Here is a 22,297-nt window from a genome sequence, read left to right as displayed (position 1 = left end):
CGGCCTGGTCATGGCAGAATGCAATCGTTGATGAGATCCATATTGAGACGCTTTGTTTCGTGAGGGACAGGCCCATTCTTGGTCTGCTGTATGTCACGAACAGTTGTGAAGAGTTTCTGAAAGCCTTAGACTTATCTAGGTAGAACCTGAGACATCTTTGAGATCTAAAGAATGTAGAGCCATCCTTGCTGCGGTTGAAGGGTTCGCAAAGAGAGTTCGAAGGATTGTGGGCTCATTGAGACGAAAGTCTGAAGGCACCTTTGGAATGAATTTTGGATTCGGTCTCAGCACCATGCTAGCATTCTTGAACTGCATGTATGGTTCCTGAATGGACAGAGCTTGGAGCTCGCTCACTCTTCTGGATAGAAAACCGCCTGTAGCCCACTGACTCTTAGTGGGGATTTTTCACGAGACATACTTTGGGTCAGCTCCGTGTACTGGTTGAACGGATGTTTCATGAGCTTGGTAAGAACCACATTGAGATGCCAGGAGGTGGCAACATCCTTACTGGCGGGAAAGATCTATATAAACGTTTCAGAACTTGCTTAATCAACCCGCTTGACCAGAGCGATGGGCTTGTTTGAATTCTTTTATAACGAGATAGCACTGTTAAGTGTACTGTAATGGATAGATAAGGCAATATTTGCACCAGTGATGTGGAGAAAAGCATATTTCTGCGGTCTACACCGCAGACACAAAGCGCTTCCCTTTCCGGGAATATGTTCACGTGCTATCCGCACTTGCTCTGGCAAGAATGTCTACAGTCCTGTGGATTATTCCGATTGTGGAACTCTGAACTCAGTCTTGTGGATTATTTCGATTGTGGAACCCTGAACTCAGGGGTCAGGCGACCAACCAGAGAGACTTCAGACCCTGATGTCGAACTGCATTATCGATCATAGTAAGCAGAGATAGATACTGCCGCCGGTGGATCGGCGGCTACATGGATAGGTGGTGGAGTTCTGTGAACCAATGTCGCCTCTGCCCAATTGGGGCTATTAAAATCAGAATACCAGGCTCCACCAACCTTGTCTTGAGGACAATGGGAGCATCGGGAATGGCGGAAAGGCCTACGCAAAGACATTGCGCCCTGCGGTTGGAGATGCATTCCCTAGCCAGTTACCGAAGTGTGGGCATTCGGCTTGCATTCACGTCGCAAGTAGATCCATTTGTGGCGTGTTTTATCTGGAGAAGATGTGGCCAATGAGTTGTAGGTCCAGCTCCCCGTTACAATGGTTTCTGCCTGCTGAACGCATCGGTGAGCCCATTGTTCGTCTTATTCTTGGTAGGCAAGCTTAAAGGCCCAGGAAGACCGTCAGCAGTTCAGGCAGATTGATATATAGTGTCTTCTCCATAGGAGACTACCTTCCGCATTTTGTGACGACGTGAGGAACCGCCGGAAGTAGGAGTGACAAGCCTTGAGATAGTTTTTGAGAGGATATTCCTCATTGTAGGACACCGGCCATGTGAGGATTCCCTTTGATGTGGCAAGATGACCCTGTAGATTGTAACCACTGCCTCGATAGCGCCTCTTGTAGAGGTCTTGTTCGTAGTTGAGAGCGAGGAATCAGGAGGATACACTATCACTCTCTGATATGAAAACCTTTGCTGACCGTGTGGCCAGGGTTATACCTAGGAAACCGATGTACCTAGGAAACTGATGTAGTGAGAAGGTCTCAGGACCGATTTTTCCTGATTGAGGATGAGATCCAAGCATCGAAAACTGAAAGCAGGCGTTGGGAGACCTGGACACGTCTTTTTAAGGATGAAGCCTTGAGCAGGCAGTCCTTCAGAACCGAAAGACTTGGTGTCCTAGTTATGTCGCTCCCAGGGAACTGTATTTCGTGAATATGTGTGGTGCAGACTTGAGCTCGAAAGACAGAACGCGAAACCGTAAATGTCTGCCCACTACTGCAAATCGTAAGTACTTTGAGCGATTCCTGTGAAGTGGGATATGGAAGTAAACGTCTTGTTTGCTGGACCTCATGGATTACCATGCGAAACAACTGCCTCATTTAGGAGGGTGTTGAAGTCTCTGAAGCCCAATGTTGGTTTCCTCCTCTTATCTTTTTTCTGGATATAAAAAGGAAGCGGGAACAAGAAAAAAACCTTTTCCCTTATGAGGAGGAGGTACTCTCGCTATAGCTCCTTTGAGGAGGAGGAACTCTCGCTATAGCTCCATTCTACAGCATAATCCAGACGTAGATGCAGCTGTATATCTTGATATCTGTGCTGCCCGTTCCATGAGAAGACAATTTCCCAGAGGATGGGAGCTTGTTTTGCTATTGTCGGCGACTGAAGGCATTGTGGTCTACTCTGGCCTGAAGAGCAGGAAGATTGGAATTGATAATTCCTTTGAGGGAAGACCTTCTTCTTCCTCCATTTGTACTAAAGGACAGGTCCATATACTGAGGAGTGTCCAAATCTCTCGCATTGTCTGTTTCGTTAACTTTTCGCGCCAATAGTGACTGGCCCTCATCTGGCCTGTCCACAAACATTGTTTGCACCTCAGGACGGAAAGGGCCCTCCTTGGATCCGCAAGACTGCTGGTCCAGCCACTTGCGGAACCCTGTCATAGCGATATTCCTCGTGTAGTGTATGGTTTAACGCCAATGCACCGCCTCTAGCGGAATCCACCTAACTTCCTCTTCGGATGAGTCTGGTAATTCCGGCTGGTATTCGGAATTCCGGCTGGTATGGGGCCAGTGTGCCCACAATTTTTCCATGCTAGCGTACCAAGAGCGCTAGAACGTTCACAGAGGAAAACCTGTTCGTCAGGTTGTCCACTCTTAGACCCTCCTTATCAGGAGGAGGTGACAACGGGGCCGAAGGATCCCCGGAGTTTTTCTAGGGCGCCTGTGGCACTACGGAGTCCGGCTTAGAAAGTTCCTGTTAAGCACGCCGGTGCTGTATCTGGCGCCTTATACTTCTTCTCCAACGGAGGGATCACCAGTGATACAGAGGAGGGGCACTACCGGACCCATACCACTTCTGACTATAGGTAATGGATAACCCGTATTGACCCCACTGCCTTCTTGTAGGGTTCTTTGAAGACGTACCAGAAGCAGGCCTGTTCTTGAGAGGTCATGGAGATCTTAAAACGTTGAGCAGCTCTCCGTACCACCTTAGAAGAGATTCCAGAAGTGGTGGAGTTCCTTCTTCGTCGATGAATTCGTCGACAAGATCTCCGTCAGAGAGTATGCCGTCACAGACGAGCAGTCATAGATGAGGCCGTCGTAGACTACTCGTAGACAAGGCCGTCGACGCCGCCGTAGACTAGCCTTCGTAGCTGAGTCTGTCGTAGATGAGGTCATCATAGACTAGACCATCCTAGACGAGGCCATCGTAGACGAGTCCCTCGTAGACTAGGCCATCGTAGACGAGGCCCACGTAGACGAGGCCCGCGTAGATGAGGCCATCTTAGGCTAGGCCATCTTAGAGAAGGCCCTGGTCGACCAGACAGGCTGTCCTAGACGATGTCGTCGATGACTATGCCGCCGTAGACGAGTCCTCAAAGATGAGCCTACGTAGATGAGGCTATCGTTGATACCGTAGACAGGGCGTCGCCGGCGAGCAGTCGACTCCTTAGACTAGCCCTCGTAGACGAGGCCGTCATAGACTAGGCCGTCGTAGACTAGGAAATTGTAGACTAGGCCATCGAGCACTAGGCCTTCGTAGACGACTAGGCCATCGATCATTAGGCCTCCATGGAGTAGGCCAGTAGACTAGGCCATCGTAGACTATAGATTAGGCCATTGTAGACTAGGTCCTCGTAGACTAGGCCCTGTAGACGCTATAGATAGGCCGCCGTAGACAGGCTGTCAGACGCGCCCACAAAAATGCGCCTTTGTAGATGAGGCCATCATCGTAGGTGAGGCCATCATCGAACCGTAGACAGGCCGTAGACATGCCGAGTAGTCTTCGTAGATGAAACCATCATTGATACTGTAGACAGGCCTTCGTTGCGAGAGGCTGTCGTTGATGGTTGCGTCGCCGACGTCGATGGTCTCGTCGTCGACGGACTCGTCGTCGACGGCGACGGTCTTGACGTCGACGGTCTTGACGTCGACGGTCTCGACGTCGACGGTCTCGACGTCGACGGTCCTCGACACCGTCGACGGTCCTCGTCGACGGCGACGGTCTTGACGTCGACGGTCTCTTCGTCGACGGTCTCTTCGTCGACGGTTTCACCGTCGTCGACGGTCCTCGTCGTCGTCGACGGTCTTTGCCGTCGACGGTCTTTGCCGTCGACGGTCCTCGCAGTCGTCGACGGTCTTCGCCGTCGTCGACGGTCCTCGTCGTCGACGGTCCTAGTCGTCGTCGACGGTCCTCGCCGTCGTCGACGGTCCTCGCCGTCGTCGACGGTCCTCGCCGTCGTCGACGGTCCTCGCCGTCGTCGACGGTCCTCGCCGTCGTCGATGTCGACGGTGTCGAAGTCGACGTCCATGGTGTCGTCGACGGTCTCGTCGTTGACGTCGATGTCCTAGTCGTCGACGCTCTCGACGCTCCAATCGTCGACGGTGTCGCCGTCGACGTCTATGGTCTCGTCGTCGACGTCATCGTCGAAGCTGTCATCGATGCTCTCATTGTAATGATGATGGTTTTGACCTCGATGGCTTCTTAGGCTGTACCTCTAGGAGGTATAGACGACGCCTTTCTGAACGAATCTATGACCAGAGGAGGGGGTATAGACGGCTCATACGTCGTCTATTTTGTCCGATATTTCTCCAAGGCAAGTCCTTTACTCTCCTTTCCCACAGAGTGGGGAGACCCATGAAGGACTGCGCCCGGAAGACCCCTGAGCGGTCTTGTTTAGGGCCTTCTCAGGATGGTACCCTGAGGAATGAGTCGGAGGAGATTCTCTATTGAGGTCTCCCGGACTTTGAGGGCTGAGTCTGAGGAGATTCTCTATTGAGGTCTCCTGGACTTTGAGGGCAACACCTCATCGCAGTAACTGGAGAAAATAATAACCTCCTTTCTGGCCTTAAGCATATTAACAGCTCTGTTCACGACCCTTCAAAAGTCACTTGAAAAAGCAACATACCTTGTAGCCTTTGGTCTGAGTGCGAGGAACTGAGCAGAGCCACCTCTTGGAACAAGAAGTGCAGGCTCCAAACAGAATTCTTCCGTTCTTTCCCTTGTTAAAACCTTCTTTAAAGAAAGTATTTGAAGATAAAGATGTATTTGAAGATAATCCATAGTAGAAAGCCAAATTAAGTGAAAAAAAAAAAAAAACACAGAATCTGAGCAGAGCTCAGAGGAGACTCCCTTAGCACAACGTGCGGTAGAAAATCTGAGGGACTGGGGCTCCTCCCAGGGAGGTCCTAGAGGGAGGTCGGAGCTGATTGGCTGACTGTAAGAGTTTGGTCCTTTTTACATAAGGACAAGGAAAGGCCACTAAGGGGAGACCCTTGGGCCTATTTTCTCTATGTATGTCTATAGGACATTACTTTTTTATTTACCGGAGGCTCCCGTCTCGACGACGGGGAATGATTCAGGCATGTGAATCTATGAAAGACACCCAAATACTGGATAACCAGAGGAATGGTGACGACTCTCGGAGCGCTCGTGATGGCTCCGCGACCGCTCCCTCGATCGCTCCCTAGACCTCCGTCCGGACCGGGACCGCTCTCGACGCGGGGCCGACACCCGGAGCTCGAGTAGCTTGCGGGACCGCTCCCGTCTAGCTTTATTCGTCAAGGCCCGGCAATCGACGCAGGCGTCCACGTCGTGGTCCGGGCCCAGGCACCGGAGGCAGAGTCGGTGATGGTCCGTGACCGACATCGTGCGGTCACAGCCGTCACAATTCTTAAAACCGGGCATCCTACCGGCACCTTAAGAGTAACAGAAAGATTCAAAAACTTTGGTCAAAAGACCGGAGTACTGCTCTTCGGATCTGCGCTAACTGGCGCGGAAAAAAGAAGAACTGACGTCAGCGCGCGGAGGCGGCGTCTATATACTCCAGCGACGTCATCACGGCGCACGACGCCGACGACGGACGCGGAGCCGCAGGAGACGCCTGCAGACGACGCCTACCGACGCGCAGGGGTACTGCTACGCAAATGTTTCCGGATCCAGACTGACGCCTGGGGATATTCTAAGGTAAGGAATCTAATACTAACCTGTTTCTTTCAGATAGGCAGCTCTCTCTGTATGCTGGCTCTCCGACCCCCTTTTGCTGTGTCTCTCTGAACTGTACAAGCACTCTCTAACCCCAAGAGATGCAATGAGAAGAAGCTGGCACTCAAAGCCTGTGCCAGGGATTCCAGATAGCAGGCATGAATGTCTCATGCCTCAACTCAAAGCCTGCACTATACATGGTATGCCAGAGGTGACAATCTCTTTCAGATGCAGCTTACTTCACCGAAGACTGGGGAAATCTGATCAGTGATGAGGTTGCAACTAGCCACATGCAACTTAGGCTACGTCTGCAAGAACCAACGCTTGCACTCATAGCAATTCATTCTGACCTGAGACTCCCTAGCTGCCAGAGTCTGGAATGGGGCCTCTTTGTACCAAGATGGCTCAAGGTGCTTCAGCCTTAGAAGCGGAGTATGTTGGTAGAATGCGGTGCATCCCTAATACACTATAGTGAAATCAGTGTACCTCATATTCTTCACTTTGAAGACACTACGACTATGTGTGGAAGAAACTGTGTTCATGTTCTTTGCATTCAATGACCAACACTCTCCAGAGTAAGCATCTGTTCTTGGCATGTAGCGCTAAAGATTGACATGCTTTGCATACTCCTCTCATCTAGTGTTGGGTCCGGATGGTTGCAAGTTGTTTTTGTTTGAACAAGTCTTTTCAGCTATGAGGTAGGTGACTCCTCCTTTCGGTGATAGTGCGCATGGGCATCAACTCCACTTCTAGATTGTTTTCCGCAGAGGGTGAGAATGGAGTTAGTAGGTGTAGAACAGAGATGTCCATGCGTATGAATGTGAATCAAGAACTACAACAACTACAGGACAACGGGGAGGTGGGTAGGTATATGTGAATCTACTGCTCTAATTGCCGAGAACAGATGCTTACTGGGTAAGTACCATTATCTGTTATCTGTTCAAAGCGTGCTACTCACCCGTGAGGGTCTTGGCGCTGGGAGGGGGGAAGAGAGGGTGCGAGCATGATGTCTACCGGAAAGCTCGTTCCAGGTTTTGGCTGCTTGTTGGTTTGAAACAGTGTTTTATGTGCTACTTGGCCTACATTTGCCTGTTGTCTTGCTTTCACATCTACACAATAGTGTTCGGTGAATGTGTGCGGTGTAGACCATGTTGCTCTCTTACAAATATCAGCTATGAGAATATTTCCCAAGAATTCAATAGTAGCCCCTATTTTGTGAGTAGAATGCGCCCTGGGGGTACTAACAAAGTTCTCTTTGCTTTAACATAACATGTTTGGATACATTTTACAATCCATCTTGCAATACCTGATTTAGATATAGGACTGCCCTTGTGAGGGGGAGAAAAAGCAACAAATAGTTGTTTTGTTTTCCTAAATTCTTTAGTTCTTGCTATGTAAAAAAGTATATCCCGCCTAACAAGTGTATGTAAAGCTCGTCCAGCTACAGAATCAGGTAGAGTAAAGAACACAGGTAACTCAACTGATTGATTTATATGAAAAGCAGAAACTACTATAGGGAGAAATGTAGGATTGATACGAAGAACCACTCTATCTTTGTGAAGTTGAAAGAGAGGCTCTTGCATATTTAATGCCGCAAGTTCACAAACTCTCCTTAGTGAGGTTATCACTAGGAGGAAATGAACTTTCCATGATGAGAATTGTAACTGACATGTATCCATTGGTTCAAAAGGTGGACCCATTAGCCTTGTAAGGACTAAGTTCAAGTTCCACACTTGAGCAGGGGAAATTATTGGTGGTATAACCCTTTTTAATCCTTCCATGAAAGCTTTATTCACAGGTACTCTGAATAGAGAAAAGTGTAGTCTATTTTGCAAGTATGCAGCTACCGCTGCTAGATGTAAACTAATGGATGTGTAAGCTAATCCACATTGCTGTAAATGCAACAGATAACAAATGATGTTCTGTACAGAGGCATCAAGTGGATTGATGTTGTTGTTAGGGGAGACATCAAACTGTTTTCATGTTGATGCATAACATGCTCTAGTAGTAGGCATTCAAGCCTCTGAGAATATTCATACAGTCTGGTGGTAGTTGTAAATAACCAAACTCTATGGCTTCAGGAGCCAATCGCTAGGTTGAGTTCTGTGGGATTTGGATGTCTGATTTCTCCATAGCTCTGAGTGAGGAGACAGGGTATGAGATGCAGCATTTGATGTGGACCACAGAGTTCTAACAGGGTGGTGTACCAAGGTTGACGAGCCCATGTGGGGGCTACTAAGATCAGTGTGAGGGAAGTTTGTCTGAGCTTCCGAACCAGTAATGGAATTAGTGGGAGAAGCAGAAAAGCGCAAGCAAATATCCCTGACCAATTCATCCATAGAGCATTGCCTTTGGATGCTCCGTGTGGGAACCTGGATGCAAAGTTTGGGCATTTTGCGTTGAGTACTGTGGCAAACATTTCTATCTGTGGAAATCCCCATTTTTGAAAGTAGGGAAGAAGAACTTGGGGATGAAGTTCCCTTTTGTGTACTTGCTGCCTGTGCCTGCTGAGCAGCTCTGCAATTTGATTGTCTACTTCTGGAAGGTGATCTCCTAGGAGATAGATTTTGTGGTAAATCGCCCAATTCCAAAAGCTTTGTGCAAGGCGCAACAGCTGGAGAGTGTGTCCCTCCCTGTTTGTGTAGGTAGTACATTGCTGTCACGATGTTGTGTGGACTAAGACAGTCTTGCCTACAAGTTGGGTGAGAAAAGCTTTGAGTGCTAGAACACTGCTAGAAGTTCCAGGTAGTTGATGTGGAGACGTTTGTGATTGTTCGTCCAGAGCCCCTGTACTGTGTAATGTTGAAGATGACACCCCAACCTGTTAACAATGCATATGCTGTCAGTATAGTGTGTGGAATCGGGTCTATGAAAGGCCGCCCTTTTGCTAAATTTTGAGGGTTTCACCACTGCAGAGAGCGATGGTTGCGCCTGTCTACCAACACTAGATTGGTTAATAGACCCTGTGATTGATTCCACTGATGCGCTAGACATTCTTGCAGAGGACGCATGTGAAGCCTTCCATGAGGTACGATTGCAATGCAGGATGCCATCATTCCCAGCAGTTGCATGAAGACTCTGGCTGGTAATGATTGATTGGTTTGAAATTGTAATATTGTGGCCTGAATATTGTGAATCCTGGCTACATTGGGAGTGGCTAGAGCTTTGAGGGTAACTCCCAGATAAGATTGCACTTGTGCCGGACACAGGTGAGATTTCTGTGCATTTATTGTGAAACCCAACTGATGAAGTAGGGGTACTGTTGTCTGAGTGTGCAGTATACATTGTTAGTAAATGCCCACTTTGATAAGTCAGTCATCCAGGTAAGGGAAGACATGTATACATTGTCTTCTGAGATGAGCGGCTACCACTGAAGGCACATTTGGTGAACACTCTGGGCTGTGGTGACGCCAAATGGAAGTACCTTGAACTGGTAATGTTTGCCTGCTATCAGAAACCTGAGGTATTTGCGATGAGCGGGATGAATTGGAATATGAAAGTAGGCGTCTTTAAGATTCTAAAGTAGACATAAAGTCGCCTTGCTGTAAGAGGGGAAGTACTTGTTGAAGAGTTAATATGTGAAAGTGCTCTGACAATATGTACTTGTTTAACTCTCTGAGATCTAGAATAGGAATCAAGGTGCCCCCCCATTTTTGGGAAGGAGAAAGTAAAGGGAATAAACCTCTGATCCTTGGTATTGAAGTGGGATGTGTTCTATAGCCCCTTTGAGTAATAAAGATTGCACTTCTTGTTGGAGCAAGTGCTGGTGGTCTGGTGACATTTTGTGAGATTGAGGAGGAATGTTTGGAGGATTGTTGATAAACTCGAGGCAATAACCATGTTGGATAATTCCAAGCACCCATTTGTCGTTTTTTATTGATTTCCAAATGGGGAGAAAGACTTGAAGTCTACCTCCGACAGGTGTGGAATAGTCAAAGGGAAGTGTTGGGGAGTCACTGCTTACTTGAGGAAAGGGAAGCGAGGTGTGGTGTTTTTACCTCTGCCCCTGGGACTATTTCCTCTATAACCTCCTCTGAAAAGCCTCTTGTAAACGATGATTGGGAATTGCCTTTGTAGGAGGAAGTGTTTTGGTCAGTGCCTGTGGACTTGGACCCTGCCCTATAAAAAGAGCACCAAAAGGAACCTCTATTTGAGGGAGATTAAAGCACTCTCATCGATTTTGCTACATCTGTGTCCTTTTTTACTTTTTCGAGCGCTAGATCGACTACAGGGACAAAAAGATGTTTTTTATCAAAAGGTATATTCAGGATGGATTGTTGGACTTCAGGTTTGAATCCTGATATCTGTAACCATGCATGTCATCATAGTAAGATGCTAGTATTTACCTCCCTAGTTGTGGTGTCAGCTGCATCTAGAGCGCATCTGATAGAGGCAGAAAAAATTAGTTTGCCTCCTTGGACTAAATCCTGAGCCTTTGCCTTATACTGGGAGAAACTGATGTAATTGTTCCATTTTGTCCCAGCGGGCTCTATCGTATCTTGCGAGTAAGCCCTGTGTGTTAGCAATACGCCATTGGTTATCTGCTTGTGCAGCTACACGTTTGCCGGAAGCATCAATAAGCTTTGATTCTTTATCTGGGGGAGGGGCATCCCCAGATGCTTAAGAATTAGCTCTTTTTATAGCATTTGATACCAGTAAAGAGTTAAGTGGTAACTGACCCTTAATAAAAAATAGATCTGTGGGGTAAGATTTATATGTTTTATCTACCCTAGGAGAAAGGATTCTGCCACAAACAGGATCTTTAAAAATATCATCTGTGTGCCTTAACATACCCTTGAGCATAGGCAGTGTCTCACTGGATTTATGTGAGCCTAGAGGACTAGTGCCTACACTTTTTTTCTTCAAAGGAATTTTGCATGAAGTGTCCTCATCAGAAAGCTTGTGTTTTGGATCCAATTTAGGAGGTACAGTGTTTATGTTTGGATACGATTGTGTTGTAGGAAAGTCTTTGCTTTTCGGCACCAAAGCTTTTAAAGCCGGAATGTCCTTTCGGTGCTGAGGGTTGGGACTCCGAGGGTTGTTTCTTGGGTTTCGGTGTCGAAGGTTTCGGTTCGGAACCCATCTTGGATTTAGAGCTCGAAGGTTTCGGCTCAGAAGTGGGCTTTGGCCGACTCAGTGCCGAGCCGAAGGTTTTTCAGAGTGTTTCGGTGAAGAGTCATGAGGTGGAGCGTGAGAAACCTCTTCTCGGTGCCGACCTTGGCCTTGAGGCGAAGGTGGTGCCTAAGCCTTAGATTTTTTTTTAGGGACAGTGGGAGGGGAACAAGGTGTCTTTGGTACTCAAGTCCCCTTGTCCCTGCCGCACATCATCGTCCTCAGGGCCGATATGTAAGTAAGACGCATCTGAAGTCAGCTGTTCCTCTGCCGCTGATACCTCTTCTTGTTCTGAATCTTCGCTGAAGGGGTCCGGTGTGACCTCCAACCACTGCATCTCTCGACGTCGAGCCCGACGAGTTTTCTTTGATATGAAGGATCAGCACACGTCGCAGTCTTGCTCTTTGTGCTCGGGGAACAAACTTAAATTACACACCGGATGAGAGTCCGTACGTGGATATTTCGAGTGGCACAGGGGACAGAATTTAAATAGAGTCCATGCCATCGACGAGGAGCTGAACGGACGCGGATGGGCCGGAAGGCAGCCCGCAGATCTTCCGGTCGAAATGTCGAAGTTTTGAAATTAGAATTGAACCATGGCGCAGAAAGAGAAAGCATGTTGGAAAACCATACCGTTGAGGTAGAGAGAAGTGTGCACCCGAAGATCGATTCCAAAGCGGAGCGCAGCAATAGTCGTCTGAACCAGATGGCGGAAAAAAACTATCAAACAATGGAGTTGATGCCCATGCGCACTATCACCGAAAGGAGGAGTCACCTACCTCGTGACTGGAAAGACTTCTTGGAACAAAAACAACTTGCAACTATCCGGACCCAACACTAGATGGCAGGAGTATGCAAACATGTGATCTACAGCTCACATGCCTCAAACATGTATATTATGCAATAACAGCGACCTATCACGAGTCTCAGAATAACTGCTAAATGCCCACGTTTTCCCTAAACCTTCAAAGACCGAATGCATGATGTAGACCAGAGATCTAAAAGTTGAAGGCTCCTTGGTTAGAGGGAGAATGAAACAGTGACAACAGTGTCCAAACTTCAAGGAAAATGTATTAGAACACACAGCCCTTACTGGGCGCCACCTTACCTTTTGTGACTGTCCTATGTCCAGCACCTGCAGAGAGAGGGAAATTTCCCCCACAGGTTCCTCTCGACTGCCTTCAAGCCCCACTATTGTCTCAGTATGAACTGCACTGTCAGAGATGGCCGACTCCTGTAATGTCGTTGATGAGGCCAGACTCCGAGAGGAAGGTGAGGGTGCCAATCGAGAGGCTGAAGCCAGTGTCGTGGGAGCAGTTGAGAAAGCCTGGCCTGTTAAGTCTGAAAATGCTGCAGAAGATGTGGTATTAGATGAGGTAGGTGAGGACGATGATGCAGTGGTGATGGATCCTGAACTGCCTATGGTGGAAAAGTCAGAATAGACAGTGCAAGGCTTCACCTTTCTCCTAGCACCACCAACTGGCATTGAAGTGGGGCTCTTAAAGGCACAAAGAGGAAGTGTGGGTCCTGCAGAGTTCTGGTCGCATGACTTGTCTCCAGTGCAGCCTTTACCATCCACCAGAGTGTCTCCTCGCCCATCGTTGAGGATCACTTTGTCCAGGTTGCAGATTGTTATAAGAACCGGTTCCACTGCAGGCAATTGTAGAACCTCCATATTTACGCCCAATGTCTTATTCTGGTCTTTACTGGAGTCTTGTGCATTCACGTGTTCTGGGTCTGGGAAACATGTCTTTGTAGTTCCAACTGACAACTCTTTTCCAGGGTGTTTTTCTTCATCTAGAGCAGTCACACACTGACATGGTTGCTGTGATAGAAGTGCTTCTTCAACCATATTACTGTTTTCACTGGGAGTCACAGGTTCCCCAGTCACAGACTGATAGACTACAGTCTCTGGAGCCACACCTTGTGTATAATCCTCAACACCAGACTGTGACTTTGGATCTTCTGTCACTGGTTCGTCAAAGTCTGCACATTCACCAACAAGGGAAACAGATTGCTGCAATATTAACTGGGAGAGTTTCATCACTGAAGACCCAGCTCCTACATGGTTTGAAGCCACCTTTGACGGTTCCTCCTCTTTATCATTCAGAGTCTCTTTGGGCATCTCTAGTTTGGCAGTTGATAAAATGGGGACCAATGGAACCTCATTTCGGAAACCAAGAGGATTCTCTTGCATTGTGAGGATCTCAGACGACGGTGGTGAACTGAGGTCTTTACTCTCCACCATTTTTTCCAATTTATAAACATTACCATTCACTATGAGGGTCTCCTTTTTCTCCATTGGCGACGTGGGGTTCCCCCTCTGCACTGCTTCATCTGATTCATGATCCTTCTTAATCCTTACCGGATTCTCAGATGGTGAAGCAGAAACACATGGTTGCCCCGATTTGTCCACGTCATCGTCATTTTCAATCACCATCGGGGTCTTCTGCTTGTCTGATGAGGACAATGGACCCCTTACTGTCTCTGCCTGCTGTGTGTCATGATTATTTTCAATTCCACCTGGGCTTTCCATTTTTTCTAACTGTGTTACTGGCACCCTCATCTCCACCGCTTTCTCCATTTTTTGATCAGTTCCAACCATTAAGGCAGTCTCCGACGCCATGGAGGATGAAACAGATGCCATGGACAACTCTGCTTCATTCACTCCATGGCCGCTATCAATTCTAACGGGCTTCATTGGCTTCCCAAGAGTTGGTGTTAGAAGCCCCGGATTCTCTTCTTCCTTCAGGGGGTTGTTCATTTTAGTATCCACTGGTGTAGCGGTCTGCCCAGGCGAGCTGCTACCATTCCTTTTCGGTGTGCTTGGCTTTGGCGTGTTATCGCGGCTTTTACTTGGCGTGACAGGCTTATCTCCAGTCACCTCATCAACAGCAATCACAAACTCAGGGACTGAAAGAAGAGAAAAACATACCTAGTCAGCCACCTTACCACTTTAAGGAGTTATCTCCCTCACACCCAGATATACACAGCTTTTCACCCCATCCCATTTAATCTGCTCTAACTGGCTGCTGCTGGGCAGTCAACTAGAATAAATGTAGAAAGCATGCACCTCACTGAACTGTTTTGCAGGTAAGAGAGGTACAGATTTCTGTGTTTAAATCATCTCCTTCAATACAGTCCACCTTAGAAGGATTTGTAGCCCAAAAAACGAATCTATTCGGATGCACCAAAAAAAAAAAGTCCCAATTCAGTCAGTCCACTTTTTGGCTGAAACCTGCGTTCAACACTAGTCAAAAGGGAACCTGCATGCTTCATTCGAACTTCAAGAACACGCAATACAAGGGCCCTAAAATAATGCTAACATGCTTGCTTTTACTCCTGCTCACCCCTGGGCCTAGTGAAGCACCTTTCAGAGGGAATAGTTGCATTCTGATCTCTAGAAAGAGAACATTTTAATACCAGAGTAACCCCCCCCTCAAAGAACACCATTTCAAGGAAGAGGTACCACTGTAGTACTCCTGCCTGTCTTCCCATCACATACATACATACATACATGGTTGGAGCTGTAGAGACAAAACTTACCTTGCAGCTGGAGGCTCTTCCAGTACTTCTTGTGCACCCGCACAGTGTTGCTAACGGACAGCTGGGCACTGCGCTGAGGGGGACGCAGCTTTCCGAGATCAGGCAAGGTGTCCCCTAGAAGGGTGCGTGTGCACATTGTCATGGATTCAGAGATGGATGAAAGATTGTAGCCTCCCTGTCTCATTCAGGGAGAAAAGTTTTTATCAGCAAGGGGCACTCCAAGATTGTTAACATCTGACTATATCAATAATTCAAACAGTCAATAGAAACCAATCCCTCTAACCAAGGGGACAGTGTTTCATTCAATCCCTAAAAATTCCAATCCTTCAAAGTTCTGCATGAGCCAAATGTAAAAACAAGCCTGGAAAATAAATATATATATATATATATATATATATCGATCAGCACTCCCCGACTCCAGGAAAGATAACACGGACACCTCGCTCGAATTGCAGTTAGTTTATTTGTTTACTTGTGTTGTTACATGGTCTGTTTTATAAGTTGGTGAGCACTATTTTCTTTAATGCTCTTCCCATATTCCACCCACGACATGCATTACCAGTCCACTATTATTTTTAAAGTAATGTATTTATTAAAATTACAGAGTGGTCCACTTTAACTATAACTGCCGTACTTATTTAATTATTTAATATACAGCACGGTCAGCTTTCACTTTACTGGCTGCGCTACAAATGCTTTACAATTTTTTTCCCTCACTATGCGCTTTCACCTTAATGTTGGTCGCACCCCTCTGTTTAGACGCTGCTCACTGTAACATGAATATGCGAGCACCGTTTAAAAAAAAAAAAGGGGCGCGGACACCATTAAAGTGCTCTCGCATTTGCAAGAGTTTGAGCTCTTGCCATTAAAAACAACAATGCCTTTTATATATGTGCTGCTTTTAAAAACACACAAATAAAAGGCATTGTTATGCCAATAGCTTAAACACTCACTAATGCGAGACCTATTGCATTGAAAATACTTGTTATGTAATTCATCCATAACACACAGATACAACAAAACCACCACATGAAAAAAAAAAACCAGACAACTTAATCAGTCTTGAAAAATGTTCACATCTCCCATAATACATGACGGTACAATTATGAACCACTTTCTCACATAAAATTGATAACTGCAGGTAGACTGTGAAGTCTAAATTATGGACATGTTTAAGTGCGACAATTTTATATCATCCACAATAATTTGCTTTTATCTTATATTCGAGACTGTGACTTTGAGACACAATGTAAATAGACAATTTATCTGGTTTCCTTTTTTTTACTTCAGGTAATTTCAACTGGACACGAAATTTGATTGTATTCCAAGTAAGGCTACCCATGCTTTATTGTTCTAAACCCATCTCATTCTTTCAAAATTCTGAATGTTAATTAGGAGATGCAAATTTCCATATACTGGTTAAAAGCCTGTAGCCGGGAAATACCCTCAGTGGGTACTTCTCTATCTCCACCACCAAATCTGCTTTTTGTGTCCTAGAAAGCGATGGCTACATTTTCAATTCAGTTTATCTCCACACTAGGTTTCTTTTCCTGTCCCTTAATTTTAGAGCTTACTAGGTCAGTAGCTGATCAAGATTCCGCATTTTTGAAAGTATATATGTGGAGGGGAACTCAAACAATATCACCTCCCTAATTTTACGATTTATCTGGTTTCTTTGTGCTTCGGGTTTATGACTGCTGACTTCTTGTCTTTGAATTCTTTTGTGATTATATTTTATTGTGTCTGTATATGTATGTCTTTTATGGAAAACTATACATAAAGCACATTTTTAAGCTTAATAAAATATATTCTATATGTAAGTATGGTATTCATATTGGTTTATACATACGGCTCATGCGGATGTTTGAAAGATTGTAATTGTTGCGGATTGAATGAAACACGTAGCTCTAGCAGTACTTAGGGGACCCATGACGTTATTTTTGGTATAATAATATTTCATAATTTTGGATATATCGATGTGAAAATTATGGCCCATAAGTACCAGAATTCAGACAAATTATCTCACAATCAAATCTTTATCTTTTGAGCATTGAGTGCATCCATGGGCACTAATGGAATGAAAACTACCACCACCACATTACTTGGTGCCATCCTAGATAGTACTTTAACAGACCTTGACGTTAATCAGTACAGTAACATCTGTGTAGTTGCTATACTACATTTCAATAAAGGGTGATACTACAATAAGGTGATACTCTAAGCAACAGGACAGTGACACTGGGAGAACCAGGATGGGTGGGATGGAAAGGTAAATAGATGATCCACTGGGAGCTGCCTGGCTTTAGGAACAGAATAATTCTCAACAACACAAACAAAAGAACAGTGAACTTGTGAATGTCATCAACTCCTCTTGCAGAAGCAATTGAAACTATGAGTGCCATATTTGACATTAGATATCACAATCTTCACTTCAGTAATGAGCTTGTGAAGATAGCCAGTGGTTGAGGATCCCGCTGTGTTAAGTACCCTTGTAAGAGATGGCTGTTCACTCAAGCAACCACCAATGACTCCACCCAGAAATAGAGAAAATACAAATCAAGACGTATTCGCACATTATGTAGCCTATTTGTGTAGGTGGCATAATCATTAAATGCCATCTACAGGGAAAGTACATTAGATGCAATTTAACAGGTGAGGGACTACCTCTTTGATACCACATGAAAGAGTATTACGACTCCTTGTCATACATTATATAGAAAATCGATTTAATTTGACATAATATTATGTCCTTGTTGAGCACCCCAGATTTCTTTGGTACATTTGTGCAATCTGACAGAAGGAGACAACCCTAATCTAGGACTCAAAAAGCCGAGTTGAGAAGTTCAGTTTGGTTAGGTTGAGTTACCAAGCCTCCCCCCGCCCACCCCTTTTAATTAAGACAACTCCTAAGTACAGTCGGAGAAGTGAATTAAATAATATGCACTTGTTAAAAGGCTGGATGGTGCAGAAAATTATATCATACAAAATAACGAAACCGATTGATCTTAAAGATCTCTCTTAGCCAAAAGCGACAGCTTTGCTAATCCTCAAGGGTCCCTTTGAAATGCACACCTCTGTTGGACTCCAAAGGCTAAACAGAACACAGAAGTGGGAGCGCTAAATATGCACAGTGGCATCAGAGAGGCATGTTTGACATCAGCACCTAAGATATGCATCACGGGGCTAACAGAGCAGATCAAACATTCCACTATCTCAGATGCTGATCATAACTGTGCTGGGACTACCATGGTCACTTATGTTCTCTCAATACAATGTCCTGAGTTCAGTCCGTTCAATTCACCTTCTGTCTAGGGAACTGAATTTAGCTGTTGCACAGATATATAGTTCAAGCTTCCCCGACATTCACAGACCTGCAGCAAAGAATGCAATACGTGCAACAGGCGCAGCAGCAATGCAAGATTCTCTTACCACAAGCATTTCAGAGTTCTCCTTTTGAATGATGTCAAATTGGATAAATAGTACAAGCAAGGCTGGCGGAAGATGAATTATGGGGTGTAGTGGGGAAGATATACCCAGCTGTAAATGGAGTATGTATCGACACTGGATAGCCTAGACGTCAACATTAAGACCTCCTCTGGAGTACTGTGTTCCATTCTGGAGGCCACGTCTAAAGTCTTGAGTCTTTTTCTGAGGGCTTTATCAGGTGCATTGTGTGGAGTTTTGATTGTGACTTCCAGCATACTGTGTTAAGTTCTGGGAGTCGTCTCCGGAAGACTGTGGCGAATCCTGGAGTATTCATCTTAAGCACTGTGCCATGTTCTGGAAGTCACATCTGCCAAACTCTGACTAATTTGAGTGGGGTCATCTGCAGTACTGTAGTACGTCCCAAAAGCAATATAGAAGGATGACAGAGCCCAGTTTTTGATGCATTATCTAAAGTGCTGCTATTACTTTTAAATGGTAAACCTGAGGTTTTATGGTTTCATCAGAAGCATGATGTCCAGCTGTGGAGGTCTCATCAAGAATACTGTGCTTTGTTCTGCATGTCACCTGTCGTTACTTTTAAATTTGGAGGTCACAACAGTAGTATTGTGTTTATTTTTGGGGGCCATATTTGTAATTATGTGGCTTGTTCTGGACTCCTCATCTGGAGCATTACATCAGGTGCCCCTCTAAAGGTTTGTGCTGTGTTAATGATCTCACGTTGTGAGTATTGCTACTGCTTTTATAAGCCTCATCTGGCTTATTCAGTCAAGTACTGGGCCACGGACAAAGTGTTATGTCCAGTTCAGGAACCCATGTAGGCTGTACTGTATAGAGCTCTGGGGACACACTTGTCATATATTCTCAGGTTCTGGGAGCCAAACCTGTCATGTTTGCCCAAGTTCTGGGCCCACCTCTTGCGTAATATTACCAGTTCAGAAGGTTAATATGTGATTTGAAAGTTTTTGTTGATTTGTTAATGGGCAAGTTTGTGTATGAGATTGAACTTGTAGTTTAATGGATCAGAATGTATATTCGTAGTAGTCCCCTGGTAGGCCGGGGGCTGATGTCCTAGACTAAATGGAGCTGTTCAGTTTCAGGGGTGCTGAGCTCGCACCCTTGGAATCAAGATAAGTGCCTGAAACAGAGGTTAAAAAGCACTGGCTCTTCAGCAGATAAGAAACACACATGTACGCCAATGAAATAAACATGTATACATACCTCTAGCACCACCACGATCTTACCACCTGCAAGTCCCAGGAGCAGGTGCGTCATGTGTGCATAGCCTTCTGGGCTCACTAGGCACCCACCCAGAGGGTCGCCCCGCGCAGCATCAAAGCCTGCGGACACCACAACCAGATCTGGGTTAAACTGAAAAATAGGAAAAAGACATTTTTTCAAAATGTGTTATTTGTTTTCGATCAGTACTTGGTCTGGACTTAAGTGAATCACTAAGTAGTCGGGGGTGGGTGGAGTGGAGGGGGGAGTCAAAGTATCCAGGTCAGTTCTATCTTCGTCCTCGATATTGATCATCGGATGGACACCCTCAAAGGTTAAGAGCAAAGTTCAGTCTCCAGGTTTAGTCAATGCATTGCCTCCGGAAACAGGCCCATTTAATCACGTACGGGTATGCAGACACCTGTACCATTTACAAAATGGGAGTTTTGGAAGATGCAATAAGCTTATTCAAAGGCTATCTGGTTAGTGCGGCAATCTCTCTAACAATGACACTGATGAAGAGACCAACACTACCCTAGCAGGTAAATCACACAAATAAAGTTTGATTGCCAAAGACAGAAACAAATGTGTTCTTCATGTTCTCACCGGATACGACACAAATTAACAGAAAATGTTCTTGGGAAATAACCACATCTGCGATGACAGCACCAGTTAAAAGACGTCTGCAGAGCTTTCCTTACCTCATAGGCAATTGGCATCACAGCGCGGTGAAATGCCATTAGGTATTCTGCATCTCCCATTTTGCTGTTATTCCATGCAATATTGACGTTGAACCCTGCTCCACTCCCATGTCCCACATTGTTATAATCTGCATCCTTGGAGGCGGGGAAGAATGTGGCATGGTCATAGCGGTGGAGAGAAACATACAGGACGCTGCAGGGAAGTTAGAGAAAAAAGTGAGATCAAACAGAAAAATTCAGCCCTAGAGTCTCCAGCACCCCACCCTCTTCTCTCATCTGCTCAAGCACACAGTGCCATAATTGCTGATCTATCCCCGAGCAATAAAGGTATGTATCATCAGCTCCTGCCACATGATTCTTGGTCATGGCATGGACCAGATCAGAAATCAAGTAATCACATCCAATGCATTTTATCTCTCCCGAAAAATTTATATTTAGAGTGGATTTAGGACACAATTCTCTTGCTCGGCCAATAAAGGAAACTAGCAATTTAAGTACAAAGCAATTTAAATTATAAGGAAGAAATAAACATTTTAGATTTAACAGAGAAATATGATGAACTACAGTCTTTAAATGTTATTTTAATTGAGGAATTCTAAGGTAAGTGACTCCTTTTTAAATGGAGGAAGAGCAAGATAATACAGAGAGGAAATGATGAGGAGCATTTCCTAGAAAGATAATTTCAGTGTTTGGAGGAAGTTAAGAGTAAGTCAAATAAGACAAGGGTGAGTTAGAATAATGTAATCACTATACTCTGCTCTGTGCACTTAATGGTTCACTTCAATTTTCTGCACAAAAATGTAGTGTCAAAACGTCTTTCCTGATTATGCCGAAACATTTGCCATGCCACTAACCAAAACACAAAAAAGCTGGTGCAGAGCACTTACCACCTCTCTCCCAGCAAAAGACCGACTCGGTCTACAACAGGAGCGGACCTTAACTCTTAGGAGTTCCCATCCGTTACATTTTGATCAGATTAAAATGTATATCAGCCATTATAGCAATGACCACATCAGTAGGCACACTTTTCACAAAAACTATTTAAAATTTCCATACACTCATTCACAATCCACCTAGCAGATAACATAAATGTTTGGCAAAGTGTTTCTTTCAAAAGACTTTCATAATAATAACCATGCGTGTGTGATACAGACATGCACTCTATCTGACAATGAACTGAAAGCAGGCAAACATAGTCTGTGGACATACAGTTTAAAACCAGATTACCCAGAGCCCCTTGAGGGATTCTCACAGCAATTTCAGACATCAAAAATGCAGATCTCTGCTGAAACAGGGACGCTATTCCTCTGTGTTGTTTACCAAATTCTCATCAACTCCAGCATAGATTATGGCATCAATTTGTATAATTTAGAGATTGCAATGCTGCTGTTTAGGTTCTTAGGAGAATCAGAAAGAAGAAGCATGTCTTCTTTTTGTCTTCAAATACCTCACTGGCAGCGAGCATCTTAGTAATTTGTTTTAAAATTTCTGCAGCCCACAAATCTACACAAGACCAAGGGCAAACTATTGTACAAACAGAATCCGTGATACAAATTCTAATCTACAAATTGCAACCTAGCTACTACTCTTCTGTTCTGCACATCTATAAACACATTTTCTGCCTAGTTAGAAAAATAATCGCCTGGGCCACTTGACAGCTGCTCAACGTTCCAGTGCAAAGGAAGTGCACCTCAGAGTCCACTGATGAGGTCTAGAAATAGCATGAAGTTAGTGTCTATGTACATCTACAATCAAGCAATGTATTCCATTTCAGTGCTGTGATTTTCGTTCAAGAGCAACAACACAAAAACAACTTTAAGCAAGTTAGAGTGTCAGTCAAAATTAAGAAGTCTTTACAATTGCAAATAATGTGTGTGTCGTTTAGGAGCAGCATTAGACTCTGTTCCAGTAATGTGCCACTAAACAAGTAATGCAGCAGAATTGCGATTCTCATATTTACATGACTAGAGAATCTGGATTTCATTAAAGACTCGGAGGCTATTGTAATGTATTGCAATGCTTACTGCCTTTGTTTTCCCTCTTGTGACATGTTTGGATTGGTTTCGTTTGGACTTCTTGGACTAATTCCGTTGTCCTTTCAGATGTTGCCTGATCCTGTATTCGTCTCTCAAGAGAACTTCCTGGGACATCCTTCC

At 45.2% G+C, this 22,297-nt stretch overlaps 1 protein-coding gene across 1 annotated transcript in view; it reads right to left on the bottom strand.

Annotated features, from left to right (window-relative positions):
- The window catches only part of HDAC6 (histone deacetylase 6), a 256,606-nt gene that overhangs the window by 42,983 nt on the left and 191,326 nt on the right, over positions 1 to 22,297 (bottom strand). Inside the window, exons 22-25 of the mRNA XM_078664729.1 lie at positions 20,142 to 20,334; positions 19,444 to 19,593; positions 14,779 to 14,953; positions 12,341 to 14,145 (exon numbers count right to left, since the gene is read on the bottom strand). Coding sequence (XP_078520855.1) covers positions 12,341 to 14,145; positions 14,779 to 14,953; positions 19,444 to 19,593; positions 20,142 to 20,334 — 2,323 coding nt within the window. The remainder of the gene's footprint in view (positions 1 to 12,340; positions 14,146 to 14,778; positions 14,954 to 19,443; positions 19,594 to 20,141; positions 20,335 to 22,297) is intronic.

This window comes from Lissotriton helveticus, chromosome 10, assembly GCF_964261635.1.
Source record: "Lissotriton helveticus chromosome 10, aLisHel1.1, whole genome shotgun sequence".
In the NCBI taxonomy this organism is placed as follows: Eukaryota; Metazoa; Chordata; class Amphibia; order Caudata; family Salamandridae; genus Lissotriton; species Lissotriton helveticus.
This window is presented reverse-complemented; position numbering and strand designations above follow the sequence as displayed.